At 33.5% G+C, this 17,889-nt stretch overlaps 1 protein-coding gene across 2 annotated transcripts in view; it reads right to left on the bottom strand.

Moving 5' to 3' along the window:
- The window catches only part of TPR (translocated promoter region, nuclear basket protein), a 61,590-nt gene that overhangs the window by 10,450 nt on the left and 33,251 nt on the right, over positions 1-17,889 (bottom strand). Inside the window, exons 29-43 of one of the 2 annotated variants that reach the window (XM_003815594.6) lie at positions 16,629-16,766; positions 16,405-16,536; positions 15,019-15,149; positions 13,407-13,617; positions 12,390-12,533; positions 11,873-12,071; positions 10,718-10,923; positions 10,448-10,509; positions 9,705-9,913; positions 8,498-8,770; positions 7,570-7,718; positions 6,874-6,957; positions 2,828-3,028; positions 1,839-1,970; positions 1,499-1,589 (exon numbers count right to left, since the gene is read on the bottom strand). In XM_003815594.6, coding sequence (XP_003815642.1) covers positions 1,499-1,589; positions 1,839-1,970; positions 2,828-3,028; positions 6,874-6,957; positions 7,570-7,718; positions 8,498-8,770; positions 9,705-9,913; positions 10,448-10,509; positions 10,718-10,923; positions 11,873-12,071; positions 12,390-12,533; positions 13,407-13,617; positions 15,019-15,149; positions 16,405-16,536; positions 16,629-16,766 — 2,362 coding nt within the window. The remainder of the gene's footprint in view (positions 1-1,498; positions 1,590-1,838; positions 1,971-2,827; positions 3,029-6,873; positions 6,958-7,569; positions 7,719-8,497; positions 8,771-9,704; positions 9,914-10,447; positions 10,510-10,717; positions 10,924-11,872; positions 12,072-12,389; positions 12,534-13,406; positions 13,618-15,018; positions 15,150-16,404; positions 16,537-16,628; positions 16,767-17,889) is intronic. The other variant, XR_004667269.2, reaches the window with a different exon arrangement.

Genomic DNA, 17,889 nt, shown 5'->3' with positions numbered 1-17,889 from the left:
ATTAACATTTAATAAATTTGGATTAATTTTAATAAAGTAGACAAATTACCTAAAGGTTAGACCATTAGAGAATCAGTGTAACAATCAAATAGGATAAAGACAGAGGAAAAGCCCTACAACTACATTTTAATCTTTTGGTTTTCCTGAATTTTGAATTTTAACAAATGTCTCTCAAATGTCTGGGTATTCTTCCACATACACTGTAGCAACAAAAGAAGCCATCTTCTACTATGAAAAGTTGAACAGGATGTCACAGAATTTCATAGTTTAAAAGTCTGAGGTCTAGATTCAGATCCTTGGTCTAATACTTGAGCTACTTAGCTACTTAGTAAGCTATGTGACACCTCAAGTCACTTTACTTCTGCGATTCAGATTCTTCATTGATACCTAAACCTTATTAAGTTTACTACAAGAATTAAACAATTCAATACAAGTGTAGTTGCTTGAAATGTACTCAAATCCATCCATTAATTTTGTTCAGGGCACTAGGCCTATTTTTGCTTGGTTGCAAAAATAAAAATAAAAATAAATAGGAAAAAGAAAGAAGGAAGGAAGGAACGGAGGGAGACCTAGAGCAGCAAAAATTCCTCCCTCTATATTTCAACTACGTGATACACAAAAAATGTTTCTTAACCTACAAATTGTTTATAAATGTAAATTTTTGTTCAAAGTATATCAATTTCTCATCTCCCTTTAAAAGTAAGAATAGTATTACCTATTATATGGCTTAATATTCATTAATGTATTTTTCTCTTAAAAAATTTAAAAGTTTTAATTTTTGTCTGTTCTTTAGTTAAAATGAGAATATATCTTGCCCTTTTAAATACCCAGGCCTCTACAGAAACCCAGATACAGTATTTTCCCATTAGTCTAAACAGCTAAGGTTTTACTATGTCAACACTAATGATTTCGGCTTAGTATCAGTTGTTAGTTATCTATTACCAGATAATCACTAATTATTTAATACACATTTCAAAATAAAATTATTTTCTACGACTTCCATACTCTTTTAATGCCCACAACTTTTCAGTGGACCTCCAGGACTTATCCAAGATTTAACAAAATATATGCTATATTGGTCCAAAAATCTTTTATTCATTGGAAAAGCAGACCATACTGCAAAGCTCCAATAGCCCCAAATCTTGAAGCATGCAGCTTGATTAGACTGACCTCCTCTGGTTGTGAACTGCTGTTACAAGTAGTCCCTAATTTAATTTTTCCTCTTAATGGCAGCATATAGCATTTATAATACCGTAAGGGTTACAAAATGTTTGCATCTTACAGCAGCCCAATGAGGCAGAAAAGAGTATAATGACAGCACCTAACAATCATAAATATAGTAGACTTTTTATGAGAGCACAACAGTCACAAAGCTAGAACAGGGGCCAATCTCTTTTTACCAATTCAATAAATAAATTTATATATTATAATTAAGTGCAATTCTAGTTTAGAAAATACCAGAGATATTCAATTCAAAAAAGGCTAATAAAAATCTCACCACTGTTTTGAGAATCAGCAGCTCTCTGATTACCTTCACCTCCACCCATACTTTCTTCTGTTTCTGTACCTGGATCAGTCCCATCACCACCCTAAAAACAAAATGTGGTAACATAATGCTCAAATAAAATAAATATGTTAAAAAAACCGGACAGAATAATTAACCAAACCAAACCACAACAAAAACAAATAAGTAACCATAACAACAAAAAACAAAACAAATGAACAAAACAACCAAAGGTTTTAGTGAATTTCATAAGCCTTTCTATATCCTTGGAAAACAGCAAGTGAAAGAAAGCTCATAGAAAGAACTATGAATGGTTAAAATTCTAGCCAGTTACCTCAGCATCATCGGCTTCATAACCATCATTGCCATCGGCACTACCAGTTCCTTCATTACTATCTTCACCCTCATCTCCCATCCCTGTGTCATCTTCATCATCATCATCATCTTCCTCATCCTCTTCATAATCCTAGTAGAAAGTTCCCCAGGCATAAATAAAAGTTTAGAATATGGCCCACATGCTCTGCATGTCTAGATACCACACTTAGAAATTTAAGTGACTCATTAATCAGAAGATAGGAATTGTCCTGAGAGTTGTATGGGATTAGTACAGCAGCACCAAATACCACAACTGTGATACTTACTGGAATTAGTGCAATAATGATCAATTCTGAATTCTAACTGTTTGCATGAGATTGCTCAAAGATAATATAGACCTCAGGTGTCAGCAAAATATCAAGTGGTCCAGTTTAATTCTAAATTTAAACAGGTAGAGTTGAAGAAAATGATAAAATTACACTGTATCAGGAGCTATTTAAAAAATGTTTATTAATCTAAAATAAGAAGCTGTCAATATAGGATTAAACCCCAAAATAAAACAAACAATTTGACCTTATATATATAAAATACACTTTATATATAAAAAAATGACAAAAATGAACTATGGGGCTCCAAGAGGAAACAAAAACAATTCTTGTTTCTTCTTTTTATCTCCGGAAACCATAGCACTTACATTTAAAGCCATACAGTCACTTATCAATAAGACTTAAAATTAGGTCTAACTGATAACAAATCCTAAAAGACTCATCAATCGTCAAAAAAACAAAATGAAACAAAACGTTAAAAATGGGCATTCCATCACTGGCTCTACACTAATTTTCATTATAAAATGTTGATTTCTGAACTAATTAAGATAGAAGAAAAACAATATAATCTATTTAAGCTGACTGGGAACCAGAATTTACAGCCAATGCATTAGTATCCCAAGGATTTGAGCACTTTCATCCAATAGTTTAAAAACACTAGATGATTTCAAATCAAATTTACCTCATGTTCTCCATCATTTTCATCATCATCCTCTTCTTCATCATCACTGTCAATTACAATGACATCATCTCCTTTGCCTTGACCATCCTGGGATGAAGTTGTTGTCTGCTGATCTGATTGAAGTGGCCCAAGATCTATTTGTAGAGACTGAGAGGTTTCTTCACTGTCTTCCATAGGTGTATAATCTCCCTGGGTAACTCCCTTTAAAAATAAAAAAGTTAAAAAAGAATTAAGAGCCCTATAAACATATCTAAAACTATATGTGAGGTATTATTATAGGTCAAAGTAAAGAATAATAAGTACTTATGGACTAGCAGCATTTAATTTAATTTAATATATATTTTTTTTGAGACAGTCTCGCTCTTGTCACCCTGGCTGGAGTGCAATGGTGCTATCTCAGCTCACTGAAACCTCCGCCCCACTGGGTTCAAGCGACTCTCCTGCCTCAGCCTCCTGAGTAGCTGGGACTATAGGCACCACCCCACCAAGTCTGGCTAATTTTTTGTATTTTTATTAGAGACAGGGTTTCACCATGTTGGCCAGGCTGGTCTCGAACTCCTGACTTCAAGTGATCTCCCACCTTGGCCTCTCAGAGTACTCAGATTACAGGTGTGAGCTACCTCAGCCAGCTACATTTAATTTTAAAAATGGCATTTCAAGTATTTTTGAAGAAAGAAGATGAACCTTTGAGTTTCCTTAATGTCTTCCTATAGAAGAATTATCATAAATCTTATTGGTTAATACTCCAATAAGAAAAAGAGAAAAAAAATAAACAAATATTTGTGCATTCAAAACTACTAGTGTGATATCGCGTATCAGTGCTGTGAGACAGGAATATGTCATGTAATTTTAAATTTTTTAGTAGCCACTTAAAAACAGGTGATTAATAATATACTTAACCAATATATCCAAAATATTATTTCAACATGTAATCAATGTAAAAATTATTAACCAGATATTTCACATTTTAAAATTTCTATTAAGTCTTCAAAAATCTGATGTATATTTTATATTTGTATCAATTTGGACAGCCATATTTCAGTTGCTCAATGGCCAGGGCGGTTAGTGCACAATACAGCTGCAGACCAAAGTCAGAAAAGAAAAAAAAATACTCATGGGTCTGCAATGTTTAAAGAGAAGGTTTTCCCAAACCAGAACTAATTTGGAAATGCAGTGAATAAATAAGCTATTACCACTGTCTTTTTACAAAGAAAAGCACTGAATACATAAGTTATTATCATTGTCTTTTTACAAAGAACTTCTTCCCTCCTCAAAATTCCAATTATTCCAAGCCTTCAAATCAAAATAAATATATCAGATACTAAACAATTCTTTGCTCAATCTATTTCCACAATTCTATTTTGTTAACTACTGAAATAAACTATTATTTTAACTTCATTTATAATATTTACTATCAAAAGTTAAATGTCTTTTTGGCTTAAGCACTCACTAAAATCAATTTTTTATACAAGCTAGCAACAATATCTTTTAAACTAAGACATTCATAAAAAATTACATATGCCGTAATGGAAAAAATGAGTAAGTCATGGTATAATTTAAAAAGTGCCTCAAAGTGACATGCTTATTTCAGAAAAAGCAACACTTGAAAAGAACATCTGCTTCACTGTCAGAAAATCAGAAAAATGAACTGTTACACATTCAGTAGACAATGCTAGAGGGGTGGAATAAAAATCCAAATGGTATTTTGGAGTCACAGACAATTTTGCTAATTTCAAGAAAAAGCTTTTGCAGAAGATTTCAGTATAATTTAACCAAGTCTGACAAGAAGGCAGAAAATCTTATTATTTTCAAATTGTTATGTTCTTCAGAAACAATGCTCTCTGAAGGATAGATGAAAAAGATATCATTTATAGTACGCTCTGAATAAGTTATTTAAAATGCTTGGGTCCAGAAGTGTTTCAGATTTTGGATTTTTTAGGATTCTGGAATATTTGCATATCCATAATGAGATAGCTATAAGATGCAAGCATAAATGCAAAATTCACTTATGTTTCATATACAAAGGTGTATACACACAGCCTGAAGTTTATACACACAGCCTGAAGTTAATCTGACACAATATTTTTAATAGTGTTGTGTATAAAATGAAGTTCTAACTGTTTTGACTGTGGCCCATCACATGAGGTCAGGTGTGGAACATTACACACATGGCTTGCAATGTTGGCAGCTAAAAAGTTTTGAATTTTCAAATTAGGGATGTTCAACCTGTACTACATAATCATCTGAAGATTCAGTTTAGTGTTTTCAGTCAAAGAAAGCTGGTAAAATTAACTTACAAAATTAACGCAGCTAAGAAACTAAAATTTACTTGCGATATGACTATTTATGGTTAGCTTGAGACAATTCCTTAATTTTACATGATAAAATAATTATAGCATAAGATGATCCAGAAAGTTTATACAGAGAAAAGTACTGTTTCAAGCTTAGGACAGTTGAAAACTACACAGCCTGAGTTTGAATCTGAGCTCCAATGCTATGTGAACTTCGGTACACTACTTTATCTGGGTATCAGTTTCTGTAACTATGAGGTATAATGAAGATTAAATTAGTTAATAAATAAAAATTTCTTAGATCAACATTTGGCATATAGTAGTGAGTTCTGTGTTAAATATTGATATTTAATTACTATCATATATTGTGATTTGAGAGACCAAAATAGATGCCATTTTCTCAACTAAGACAAACCCTAAGGTTAAGGAAACAAAAGTTACCCGTAGGTCAAGGGTTCCGGGTCTGTCTGGCATGGTAAATTTCTAAATTCGTATGGTTACAATAAAAAAAAATAAGCCTTTGCTAAACTCCTCTAAGTGGAGCTATCGGGCAAGTTATCAGACTCCTATCTCTGATTTACAATCCAGACCACTACAACTCTGACTGTAGAGAGCACTTGCAAGCAACTGCAGACACCTTAAGCTAGTTTCAACCTGCTTAAAGAGGCTGCGCACAAACTGTCTTTGTGTCCTGTAGTTCACCTTTTGTTCACTCTTCACGTAAAGAGCCAAATTCCAGCTGATTTTCATGCTAAAACGCTGCCCCAAAGTGAACATGGGATGTATATTATATATATTTACCTACTGTTTATATGCTCAGTTCCCCTCATAAATATGCACAGCGTTTCCCCAAAACCTGCTGAATATGTATGACTCTATTGTGTAATAAGGACCCTGTGAGGCATAAAACCACACCTGTCCCTGCCCTGTGTGAAGACAGAACACCTTTGGTCCATGCTGGAGACTATTTCTTCCTCATGAGCAAAATGATATCACTAATAAAGCTCTCCTTTCTATTAAACACTATTTAGCCACCCTGGAGGTCTTCTTGATGACAATATGAATTCTCATTTTGTGGGACAGAAGGAAGAAAGGAAAGTAATAATATTCTGAGTGCCTAATATGTGGCAGGTACTACTTTAGGTATTTTACAATCTTAAAAATTATATTTTTTGACAAGTGAGACAATGCAGGGAATTAATGATATGCTTACAGTCACAAAGCTTCCTAGTGGTGGAGCTAGGAATGACACCTCATGCTTTGTAACTTCAGGGTCTATATTCTCTCCGCTAGTAAAACTGCTCTAGGGGAACCTCAATGAGAGATCAAAAAATGAAGAGGTGTATAAATGCATTTCCTTTTATGGATTACTTTAATTCTGTAAGGGAAATAATACAGGGGAGTAAGAGAGAACCAGCAAATGGGGCACTATAAATTAACTCAAGATGCAACCAGCACTCTTGTATTTCATGTAATTAAAATAGTGAAAAATCTTGGCTCACAACTCTAAAAAATCTGGAAATCTGTGCTATATATGAAGAAAAACATTTCTTTAATATAAGTTTAGAAGGCAGTACACTATACTCATAGGAGTAAAAGAAAGCAGACTCTGCAATGATTAATTCTAGTAGTATTTCATTACATATAATAAGAACAAGTTAAAAAAAAAAAAGACCAAATAATGTTTCAATTTGTCAAAGCTAATTTCATTCACGAAAAGCAACGGTTTGCTACTTTAGGTGTGTTTTTACTTACTTCTCCAATGGAATCTTGAGAATCCTGGTTGTATACCTGAGTCTCTACCTCTCCATCAGTACTTTCTTCTGCCATAACTTCTTCCTGTATCATAATACACTAATATATTAACCATATCAGTGTAGTAGATGAAGGTTACCTGTTTTTGTTAGTTCTCTCATTTGAAAAAACCCTTCAAATCTATGTTTTATGAAACTATAGAAAAATAAAAAAATTTATTTAAAAATTATAATCACATTCCTCCTCAGTATACACAAAGTAAGGTTTATGAACATTAATACATGCTAATACAATTAATTTAGTAGCCTTAATGTTTGATTTGAAACCTGCTTCATTACAATTTAATCTTAACAACAAAAAGGAATATAATTTTGGCTAATCTTAGAAAAAGATAGCAGGTAACAGTTTTTGTCCATGAGACTTAGAAACTTCGAGATGAAATTCAACTTATGTTTTTATGACTGAGCTTTTTTATTGAAATAGAAACAAATTCAATTAAAGATATGCAAGAATATAAAACACTGTTGGTAATAATAACCTGGGTTGTCAGTGGAATCTTTGTAGAAAGTTCAATAAAAGTGTTTTCCAGATAATACATTTTGGCCCCAAAAGGTTAATTTTCTTTAGGCTATAACTGAAAAGAGTACCTTAACTCTACTGGTAAAAATTAAAATACACAGAAAGAACTTTACGCACCTCAGTTCCTACAGGTGTAACACTTTTCAGCTTCTTTGGAAGAGGCATTTCCACTGTATCATCAGAGACTTGGTCTGATGCTTCTATGGTGCTATCCTCTTCCTCTTCACGTGTACGCTTTGGCAAAGAAGAACTGGGGGTAGCCGAAACTTTGAAATTATATAAATCTTGAATTAGAGCATGATAATAACTCAATTTAGATAAAGATAGTTTACCCAATATGGTCACTTAACTAAAGGAGAACACAGTAAACATTTAATTGTACAGATTACTAAAATACAATCAATCAACTCCTAGATCAATGTCCATCAACGTAATTTGTTTCTGCTAAGCTATGGGTAAACAAAGAGCAACTTATGCTCTGAGTCAATGTTTTTATACCAACCCAAGCTTTGCTTAATAAAGCCAGCCAATTTTTACAATATATCTGATTCACTGAGATTGTACTACTATGTTGTTATCTACGAAGTTTACATGGGACCTTCTATAAAACTCAGGACTCCTTGAATAAGAAAAAATGTACACTGTATGTAAATCAGTATATAGTCTTATCTTAGGTGTCTTTTAGTCCTCAGGACTTCTGTTAAATTATATACAATATGTTTTGCATTAATATGTAAGACCAGTAAAAAAAAAACTGGAGGGGGAGAATCATCCTAATGACAAACAACTGATTTAAAATAGTCATATTCAGTAGTAAACATGAAATAAAATGTTAGTAATATATTCATTCATTCTAATTCCTGGTAGAAAGCATGTATGCACAAAGAATACTTGTGATACGTATTATATCCAAGATATTATAATTGCGTAGGTCTATTCTAACTTGATTTGTACAAAGAATACTCAAGATATATATACTCAAGATACACTCAAGATCTTATAAATGCACAGGTCTACTCTGACTTCATTTTAAAATTAATTTTACCTGTGCCAAATACTGCTGTGGAAGTAGAAGGCCGCTCAACTGGTGAACTCTGAACAACCTCTACTATGTTTGAAGATAACTCTTGATTGGCAGGCTCAATCTGAGGATGACTCTGTTGAGTGGGTTGCACAAAAGCTGTAGCCTGTGTTTGTTGCTGAACAGTTAAAATAGGTTGAGAGATAGAAGGCTGGACATTAGGACTAGTAGAACGAACAGATCCACTTGTGCTTCCAAAAACTGGAACATGTTCCACAGGCCCTTCTGACTGCATAGCTGAAAAATAATTATAATGCTGAATATAAGCCTTCTACTTTTATCAAAGCTGAAATTATCCTTCCTATTCTGTGGTACATGTCACCTTTCACACAGATTTGGCACTTGGTAGACAAATACATTGTAGGTAAAGGTAATGTATTATGCATTTTTATATTCCCTATGTAATTGATATGGTAGCATGCAATAAAATGTTGCCTGAATTAAATAAATATCTGGAACTGATTTTGCATCTATTCATTCAAATTACTGTTGAATAAAATTAATGAAATTAAGCTCAAAGTAAAATTAGAATTTTTCATTAAGCATCATTTAGTTTTTAATTGATATAACAGATAGTAAATTTAATTAGTAATATATTTAGTTTATTGGATGTAGCTGAAATAAAACATTCTCTACTTTCACAGCACAGAAATACTTGAATAATTTACTGAATTCTAACATTTGTCAAGATAAGAATCTAAGGAAATATGCAGGTAGCAAAGTTTTACTGAACACCTACTGTGGAGTTAGGTAAAGGGATTAAACAATAAGAAGCCGAAATTTTTGCCCTTGAGGAGCTCAATGTAGTGGAGTAAAAAGCATGTATACCACAGAATAAAATACAAAGTTGTAATTGCTATAATGAATAACAAGAGTGTCATGGGAAAAAATTGAAGAAAGCAATGAAATGGTCAGTTTCAGTGAGAAAGCAATGTTGGGTTGAGCCAGTAATTCAGTATGTTTTTCCAAAGTGGATTTCATATATTCTTTGTCATTACAAGTGAAAATTTTGGTCCTAGAAGTATGTCCTTCAAATATTAAACACCCATTTTTACAATGACGTGACTTCAGCTGTAGTGGATGCTTCATTTGTCTTTGAAATTACTGTCATCTTCTCATAATAAATCTAAATAAGCAATCAGTCTCATCAGATCTGTATTATTTTACTAACCTTCCTGTGATTCCACTTGTGTAGTGGGCATCACTGTAGCTGTTGGGGTAGTAGTGGGATTTGTAACAGTTGCAGGTGTAACCATTGGGCGGATACTAGCCCTGGGTGTTGACTTATTTCCAGCCATAGCTGCAGCTGTCACTTTACTTGGAGTAGACACAACAGGAGTTGGCTTGATATTGGCTGTTGGTGGGTCTGATGTGCTGGCACTTATAGAGGAGAAAATGGAAGAATAATTAATAACAAATTATTATGCAAATACTTTTAAAAACACAGTGAGTATAGGTCTCCATTTTTTTGTTCACTAAATATTTCAGAGCCTTATTAAAGCTGTTTTGAATTTAAGCATTAAAAACTACACAGGGAATGCTCCAGAGTGGTGCATCCTGACAATGTAACATGTATCTAGCTGTTGAATTGCTGAACCCAAGTCTCAGCCCAGCATTTTCTATCTGTCATCATGTAACATCACGGGGAAAATCAGTAGCAGCCTAACTTAGAAACCAATTGTAAACTAAAAGATGAGAGACGTTTTCTCTGTCACAAAGCTTCATCTGATAGGACTGAAAGTATGGTGAAAACAAGCTGGCAAATACATGATACAGTTCTGCAGAGAAAACAACTCTTTAGTGTATGTTTTTACAATAGAATCCACAGATTTCTTTTTCCTAAACAGAAAGATCACTAGATATTCCCTGAGCTTTAAAAGAAAAATAACAGACTATGAAATAACTAAAACTCACATTCCTCTTTCACCAGAAGCTGGAGTTGTTTTCAATGTGATCTGTCTCTGCTGTTCAGGGACCTATAAAGAGAAAGCTCTTGATTGTTGTTCCTAGCCCACAAGAGTCCACTAAAAATGCCACAAAAAAATTGTCATTATTGTTAATTCTCTCCGCATATATTGAATTTTAGCCAAAATTCACTGACAAAGGCTCCTATATCACCAAGCACTTTCAAGTAAAATGTACAAAGAAAAACAATTTGTTACTTAAGCAGAATTAGCTAATCACCTTATTAGAAGGTTCTTGAGGCTCATCTCTCTGCTCAAGGTGTCTCTCTTGATGCTCCCTGAGTTCTCTTTCCAAGCGACTAATTCGACCTTCATATTGGGACTTTAGTGCAGTAATGCGAACATCCAATTCATCTTTCTGCTGATCTAAGGCTCCATTCCTTTGTTTAAGCTCCTCATTTTCTTTAGTTAGCTGATCTTTTACACCTAAAGAAGTAACCAGGTGATTATATTAATATTATAATCAAACATTTAAAATAGCATTTATGCACTTAATTGGCACATGGTCACATCAGATTCTACTACTATAACATCTACATTAGTTATGATACATCATACATCTCAATGAGCAAAGTTCTAAGTACATTCATGTTTTAACTTATTACTAGAATATAAAATATACTTATTCCAACATAAAAATTTACTTTTTCCTAACTAAAATCTCAAAAAGCTAAAGATCCTAGTTAACAGAAGCCCGTTTATATTTCAATGTATCATGCAATTCATTACTACGAATTGCAAAATTTTTATTTCATATAATCTACAGCACTGTTTAAAAATAATTCAAGAACTTTTAAAATCAAGTAAGTTGTTAGGACACTGTCTTAGAGATCATTTTAAAAAAATGCCTGTAACAAAATCCAACTGATTTGACATTTTATTTAACTACTCAGCAGACTGATAGGCAAGGCTGAATAAAGCCCTGAGCCTTGAAGAACTAGGTTCTTCATAAATTTGACATGATACTCTCCCTGAAAAGCTAGAGGGGCCCTCCACCAAACGAGGCACAAAAAAATCCCTGGGCTGGTAAAGATCTTTATGCAGTCTACATAAGGTTTCTAGACATGGTCTGGGCTCAAAGGATCTCTGTCACAAGACAGAATTGTTATCCATGAAAGCAGAAGGATAGCAGTATTCCATTATCTATTGCCAGCCAACAATTGAGAAAAATTTCATCATATCAAGGATATCCTCATCACTTGAAAATTAGGATTGCTCTTTGTGTCCAACTAATTATTCCTAATATTTAAAGCACACATACACACACAAACACCCTTCATAAGTAGATACCTTTTATTTCTATTCCATTTAGTTTTAAGCCTGCAACACATAATCAACTTTCACTACCAAGTTCAAACTTTAAACAGATATTTACCAGCTAAGTGTGCAATTTTTGACTTTGCTGCTACAATAGCCTTTCTGGTTTTTTCTTCCTTTTCAGTTATCTGTTGTCGGAGCTGCTCCTCCTGTGTGGTTCTATCTTGAAGATCCTGACGAAGTCGTGAAAGTTCAGACTGAAGTTGCACAGTCTGTTCCTGGAGATTTCTTGCTTCTGTCTCTTTTTCAGATAATGTCTTTAAAGGAAAACAAAGTATTCACCATGGAATTCAATCATTTCAATATAAACTGTATGTGGTAGCAACTTAAAGTATAACTTATTAATTTGCTTTTTAAAAGATTAAATGGAAGTATAAGTATAAAAATGGTGGTCAGACCAACTAAATGCACACTTGAAGATGATTGGGTACTACTTACATACATGAGCCATTCAAAGTAAAAAGAATAAAATGTATCCATTCCCACATGGTAAGAGAAAGTGTCAGTAGTTAACACATATTTCTTTAGGTGTATAACAGGAAAGAATTAGGAACAGACTGTTCTCACACTCATACCTTCTGCAGATTCTCTACTTGACTCTCGAGTGATTTTGATTTTGTTTCAGCTTGGTTGAGCGTTTCTTTGAGTTCCTGCATTTCCTGGACTGAAACATGCTGCTCCTGATGGTCTCCAGAGGACTGAGCCGATGTCTCCATAACCTAAGACAACAAACAGTAATAATACACTCACATATTTATATTCAGTAATTCCATTTCTGCAAGTTTGTCTAAGAAAATAGTCACAGCTTTGCAAAGAAATTTTATCCCTGAAGGTATTCAAAACAGAATTTTCTATGAAACAACTGTAATCTCCAAAAATGGGGAACTAGTTATGGTTTTCCACATAACTGAATACTAAACAGCTAATCAAAATGATGCATTACAGTTGAATTTTCAACACTTAACTGTATTTTCATGATAATGAATCAAGTGAAAAAAGTATACAAAAGAATATAAGCATATAATATTATTTCTTTGGAAAAACGTCACTTACATGTATGAAAAGGGATACTAATGTACTAATAGTGGCTAAAACAAAGGGGTAGTAATTGTGAATTTTTTTTCTTTATATTTATTTTCTAATCCAACATGAAATAAATACATAATTCTCAACATACAAATTCCTTACCTTCAGGAATTAAAAACAATATTTAGATTCAAAATATAAATATAACAAAGATTTCTGAATTTTGATAGGTGGTTAACATAAACAATTTATTTAAAACTATACAAAACCAGATTAGTCACCATTTTTTAATATACACAATTCTAATTAGCAATGAGTTATAAGAACATAGCTTTGAAAATGGAGAGTATTTGAAAGGTGAAGACTGAACTATCTAGTATTTACCAAAATTTGTGAGTTTATAATGCATTTTCAGACATATTAAAGAACTAATCTTAAATAAAGATATCATATATGCTTACACGAGTTTGGTATCTAAAAGCTAGTAATATTCAAAATTACAAAGAAATAAGATTTCATAACATTCATCCTAATTTTTTTTTGTAAGATAAGTTTCTTCAAAATACCTTATCCTGTTGTGCTTTAAGTTCTTCATATTGAGTCTTGTACCTACGTCCAATTTTCTTAACTTGAGTAATAGTTTTGACTTTTTCTTGGATATCAATTATTTTGGCATCTAAGTCCTTCTGGATGGTTTCCTTTTCGGTTCTTACTTTATTTAGATCTTCCTTCAGACTCTGAATTAAGTTCTGGTTGTTAGTCAAAGATGCATTTGATCTTTAAAAAATGGAGGAAAGAAGAAAGATTAAGTATATGAGACATTTTTCAAAGTTTGAAGTCCAATGTAACTTTATGTTATACTGCTTTAATAACATTTTTTTTTGAAAATCCTAAAAAATACCCATATACTTCAAAGGTAAGACCTTACGAATTTACAGCCCTTCGGCAAGATCTTATTACATAGGTTTACATGCACATTTTAGAGATGAGAAAAACAGAGCTACCAATGGTCAAGTAACATGCGCAATTTTACAAACTAAAATCAAGTGATGGTACCCAGATTTTAATTCAGACTTGCTTTAAGAGCAAAACCTACCCTCTTCCTACTGCACTGAGTATTGTCAAATTTTTTCTGTAAAAGGGCCGGATAGAATGTTATGCTTTGCAAGCCACAAAGTCTTTGCTGTATTTTTCTTAAACAATGCTTTAAACATATAAAAATCATTCTTAGCTTATAGGCTGTACAAAACCAAATCAAGGGCCACATTTGGTCTATGGGCTACAGTTTGCCAACCCCTGTACTATATCCTGAAGTGAACTTGAAATCAGATGGCCTGAATTAAGAGTATGGGTTAATTCTGAACTGAACTTGAAATCAGATGGCCTGAATTAGGTAGTCAATCTTTTTGAATCTTAGGCTCCTCATTTTTAAGATTAAAATATAACTCTCCTACTTAACATGCTAGATGATTGCTATAAAGAGAATGTACGTATATATATCACAAAAATTTGTAAGTTGTAAAGCAATATATAAGTGGGACCATGATATGGACAAATTACACTAAAGCTTACAAAAGGTAAACCAGAAACATTAATTTTAATGTTTAATTTCTTAATTTTAAAGGGGCAATACTTTGCTATTAGTTCATGTGAGAAAAAATTAGACTTACAAGCTTCCCTTGGCCAGGCATGATGGCTCATGCCTATAATCCCAGCGCTTAGGGAGGCAGAAGTGGTAGGACAGCTTGAGCCCAGGAGTTTGAGACCAGCCTGGGCAACAGAGGGAAACACTGTTCTCCACAAAAAGGAACACAAAAGCCAAAGTAATAAAACCCACTTCCCTTATAGAGTCACAAATATAAGCTAACCAAAAGAAAAAAAAAACCTCCTTGTAAGTTTTTGATAGCTGTAAATTTAGCTTCAGACTTCTACTGAGTAGCTCTTTAAAAAATAAAATATAGAGAAATAATTATGAGGATAGTCTAATATATATTTTATATACAAAGGCATAATATTAAATCACTGCTTGACTCTACAAAGTAGATGGAAGTCAGATATAGGTGCTCTAGCACTTTCCATTCTTTCTAAAACCAGGAGGCAGGCACTTGGGGAGTCACGTAAATAAGTAAAATAAACTTCTTTTATATTATATATGATTTAAGGCTTCTTTCCATATACCTTGCAATTTCAGCTTTAAGTCTACCAATTTCTTCTGTCAATTGTTGAATACGCTTAGTATGAACTTCCTTTTCAGAAAGGAGCTTCCGATATTCTTCTGTATCTGGATCTTTCTGTTGACTTACTAGATGCTAGAACAACAAAAATGCATACTTGATTTTTTTAGGTTTTATGAAACAAATGTGCTATAATAAAATGGCAGAATATCTGATTATGTTTACATTAGATGTCCTGCATGTAAAGTAATCAAGCATGGAACTACAAGATACTAAGATCAAACTAAGCTTTGGCTTGTTTGGCTAAGAAGTCTACCCACAATACAAGAGGAAAAAAAAATAAAATGTCATTAAATGCTCATTATTTTTTCATATTTGTGAATAAACATTTCATATTAGTTACAAAGAAGCCAAATAAAGGGATCTGAAGAATCAAAACTTTCAATATTAAGTACCTAATTTCATTGAAGTGACATTTACAAGAAAAAAAATATAGACAATGCATTACAAGTTAAACACACAAACCTTCTGTAGATGCCAGGTAATGTGCTTCACATTTGTTAAATTTTTATCACACAAAAGGTGATAAGGGAAAACTAAAGCTCCAAGAGGTTAAGAAACTCTCTCAAGTCATATAAATAATACATGCAAGGCAGATTTCTAACCTTTTGTTTGAATAAAGGGCTGGAGTTTCGAACCACAGTATGTTACGTGGTTTCATCTCCCTAAAAACGTTCCAGTGAACAAGTCTTTTTAAAGTGCTTCAATAAATTCAATAAATTATACAGATTCCTATTTTGCTTTTTTTTTTTGAGACAGGGTCTCCCTCTCTCACCCAGGCTAGCAAGCAGTGGCATGATCACAACTCACTGCAGCTTCGACCTCCTGGGCTCAAGTAATCCTCTGACCTCAGCCTCCCAAGTAGATGGGACTACAGGCATGTACCACCACGCCCAGCTAATTTTTAATTTTTTGTAGAGTTGGAGTCTCACTACATTGCCCAGGCTGGTCTCAAACTTCTGGGCTCAAGCAATCCTCCCATCTTGGCTTCAGAAAGTGCTGGGATTACAGGCATGAGCCACCATGTCTGGCCTCAGATTTCTATTTTCATGTATAAAAATATTTTAGAGATAAAATGAAAGGCTAAAACTTTAAAATTATGGAAAATAACTGCTTTTTAGAAATATATATAATATAACCAAAATTTTTCATAAATTGGGTTATAAGTTTAACATCTGTCACGTATTCACATGTATTAATAACATAATAGACTTTCACTAATAAACACAGTAATTTTCACTAATTCCTCAAATATTTTTATTCCCCTAAGTTTCCCCTATTATTAAAAACACGTGTTTCCATGTTTTGGAAGAGTTTTAACTGCATTTACCTGGTTACGTGCTTTCCAACGTTTGACATCCTCTTCTAAAAGCTTCTTCTCTGCCTGCAACATACCGCTTTTCTCACTCAGCTCAGCATTTGCTTCTTGTAAGGGTAAAATATCTAACTCCAGTTTCCTCACCTGAAAATCATGCCAATATTTAACAATAAATGTAAAAATTCATTTATTATTAAAAACAACATGCTTCCACTCTTGATAACCAAGCAACAAACCTTTGCTTGCATTTGCTGTAGATCCTGTTCTAGTCTCTCCTTTTCTTCTCTTAGCATTTTATTGGTCTCCATAACTACATTCATTGTTTCAGTTTTCTTCATCAGTTCTTCATGCTGAGCCATTGTTTTTGCAGTTACCTAAACATTTCAAATAAATATACATACCAACATCTAACAATAGTTGAAAGTCTACCTGTTCCTATGAGCTCAAATCCTCCCTATGACAAAATAAAGAGGATTTAAGTTTCAACTTTTAGAACTAAAATTTTTGAAAGTTCACGTTTACTTTTCTGTGAGGCATGCTAACTGCAGACTTTAAACAAATACAAGAATTACAAAGACAAAAGTGAAAAGATGCTACAAATCCCACCAACAAAGTATTAACATTAGGTAAAAACATTAATCCAAATCTCTATTTACCTTTCTGTATCTTTTTTTCCTTGCTGCACTAAATTTATTAGTTCTAAAATGTTATTCTAATCCTCAGTTTATTCCCTCTTGTTCAGAAATCTCTCTTCATTTTGATCCATTGTTTCATCACTTTGGCTATGAGAAATTTTACTGAATTATCTGTGAAGAATTTCTTCCTTCTCATAGGTTATAATTATCCATCTTCTGCACTTGGTATTACTTTCTTCCCCCACTATTTTTAAAGCTATAGCATATTTCATGGTTGCCATGCTACACTGTTCATGCTTAGACAGACATTACATTACTATTATAATTTTTTTTTTTTTTTTTGAGACGGAGTCTCGCTCTGTCGCCCAGACTGGAGTCCAGTGGTGTGATCTCGGCTCACTGCAAGCTCTGCCTCCCGGATTTACGCCATTCTCCTGCCTCAGCCTCCCGAGTAGCTGGGACTACAGGTGCCTGCCACCACCATGCCCAGCTAATTTTTTTGTATTTTTAGTAGAGACGGGGTTTCACCGCGTTAGCCAGGATGGTCTCAATCTCCTAACCTCATGATCCACCCGCCTTGGCCTCCCAAAGTGCTGGGATTACAGGCATGAGCCACCATGCCCGGCCCATTATATTATTTTTTATATAATCTATGTTACTTGTTGACTCTCTTCTTCCTGTATTTAAGAGTTGGTTTCCCCCTATGAACTTGTTCGTAGGCGGGCATTTTCTAGTATTTACTTTCTATAGCCCAAAGGAATAAAAAATGAAGTGGAAAAGACTGAAACAATATGCAGTCTTTGTTAGAGACTCTGATTCTGTCCCTTTTCCTCCAAGTATTAACTCTATTGAACTGGAGGCT

This window comes from Pan paniscus, chromosome 1, assembly GCF_029289425.2.
Source record: "Pan paniscus chromosome 1, NHGRI_mPanPan1-v2.0_pri, whole genome shotgun sequence".
Taxonomy (NCBI): domain Eukaryota; kingdom Metazoa; phylum Chordata; class Mammalia; order Primates; family Hominidae; genus Pan; species Pan paniscus.
This window is presented reverse-complemented; position numbering and strand designations above follow the sequence as displayed.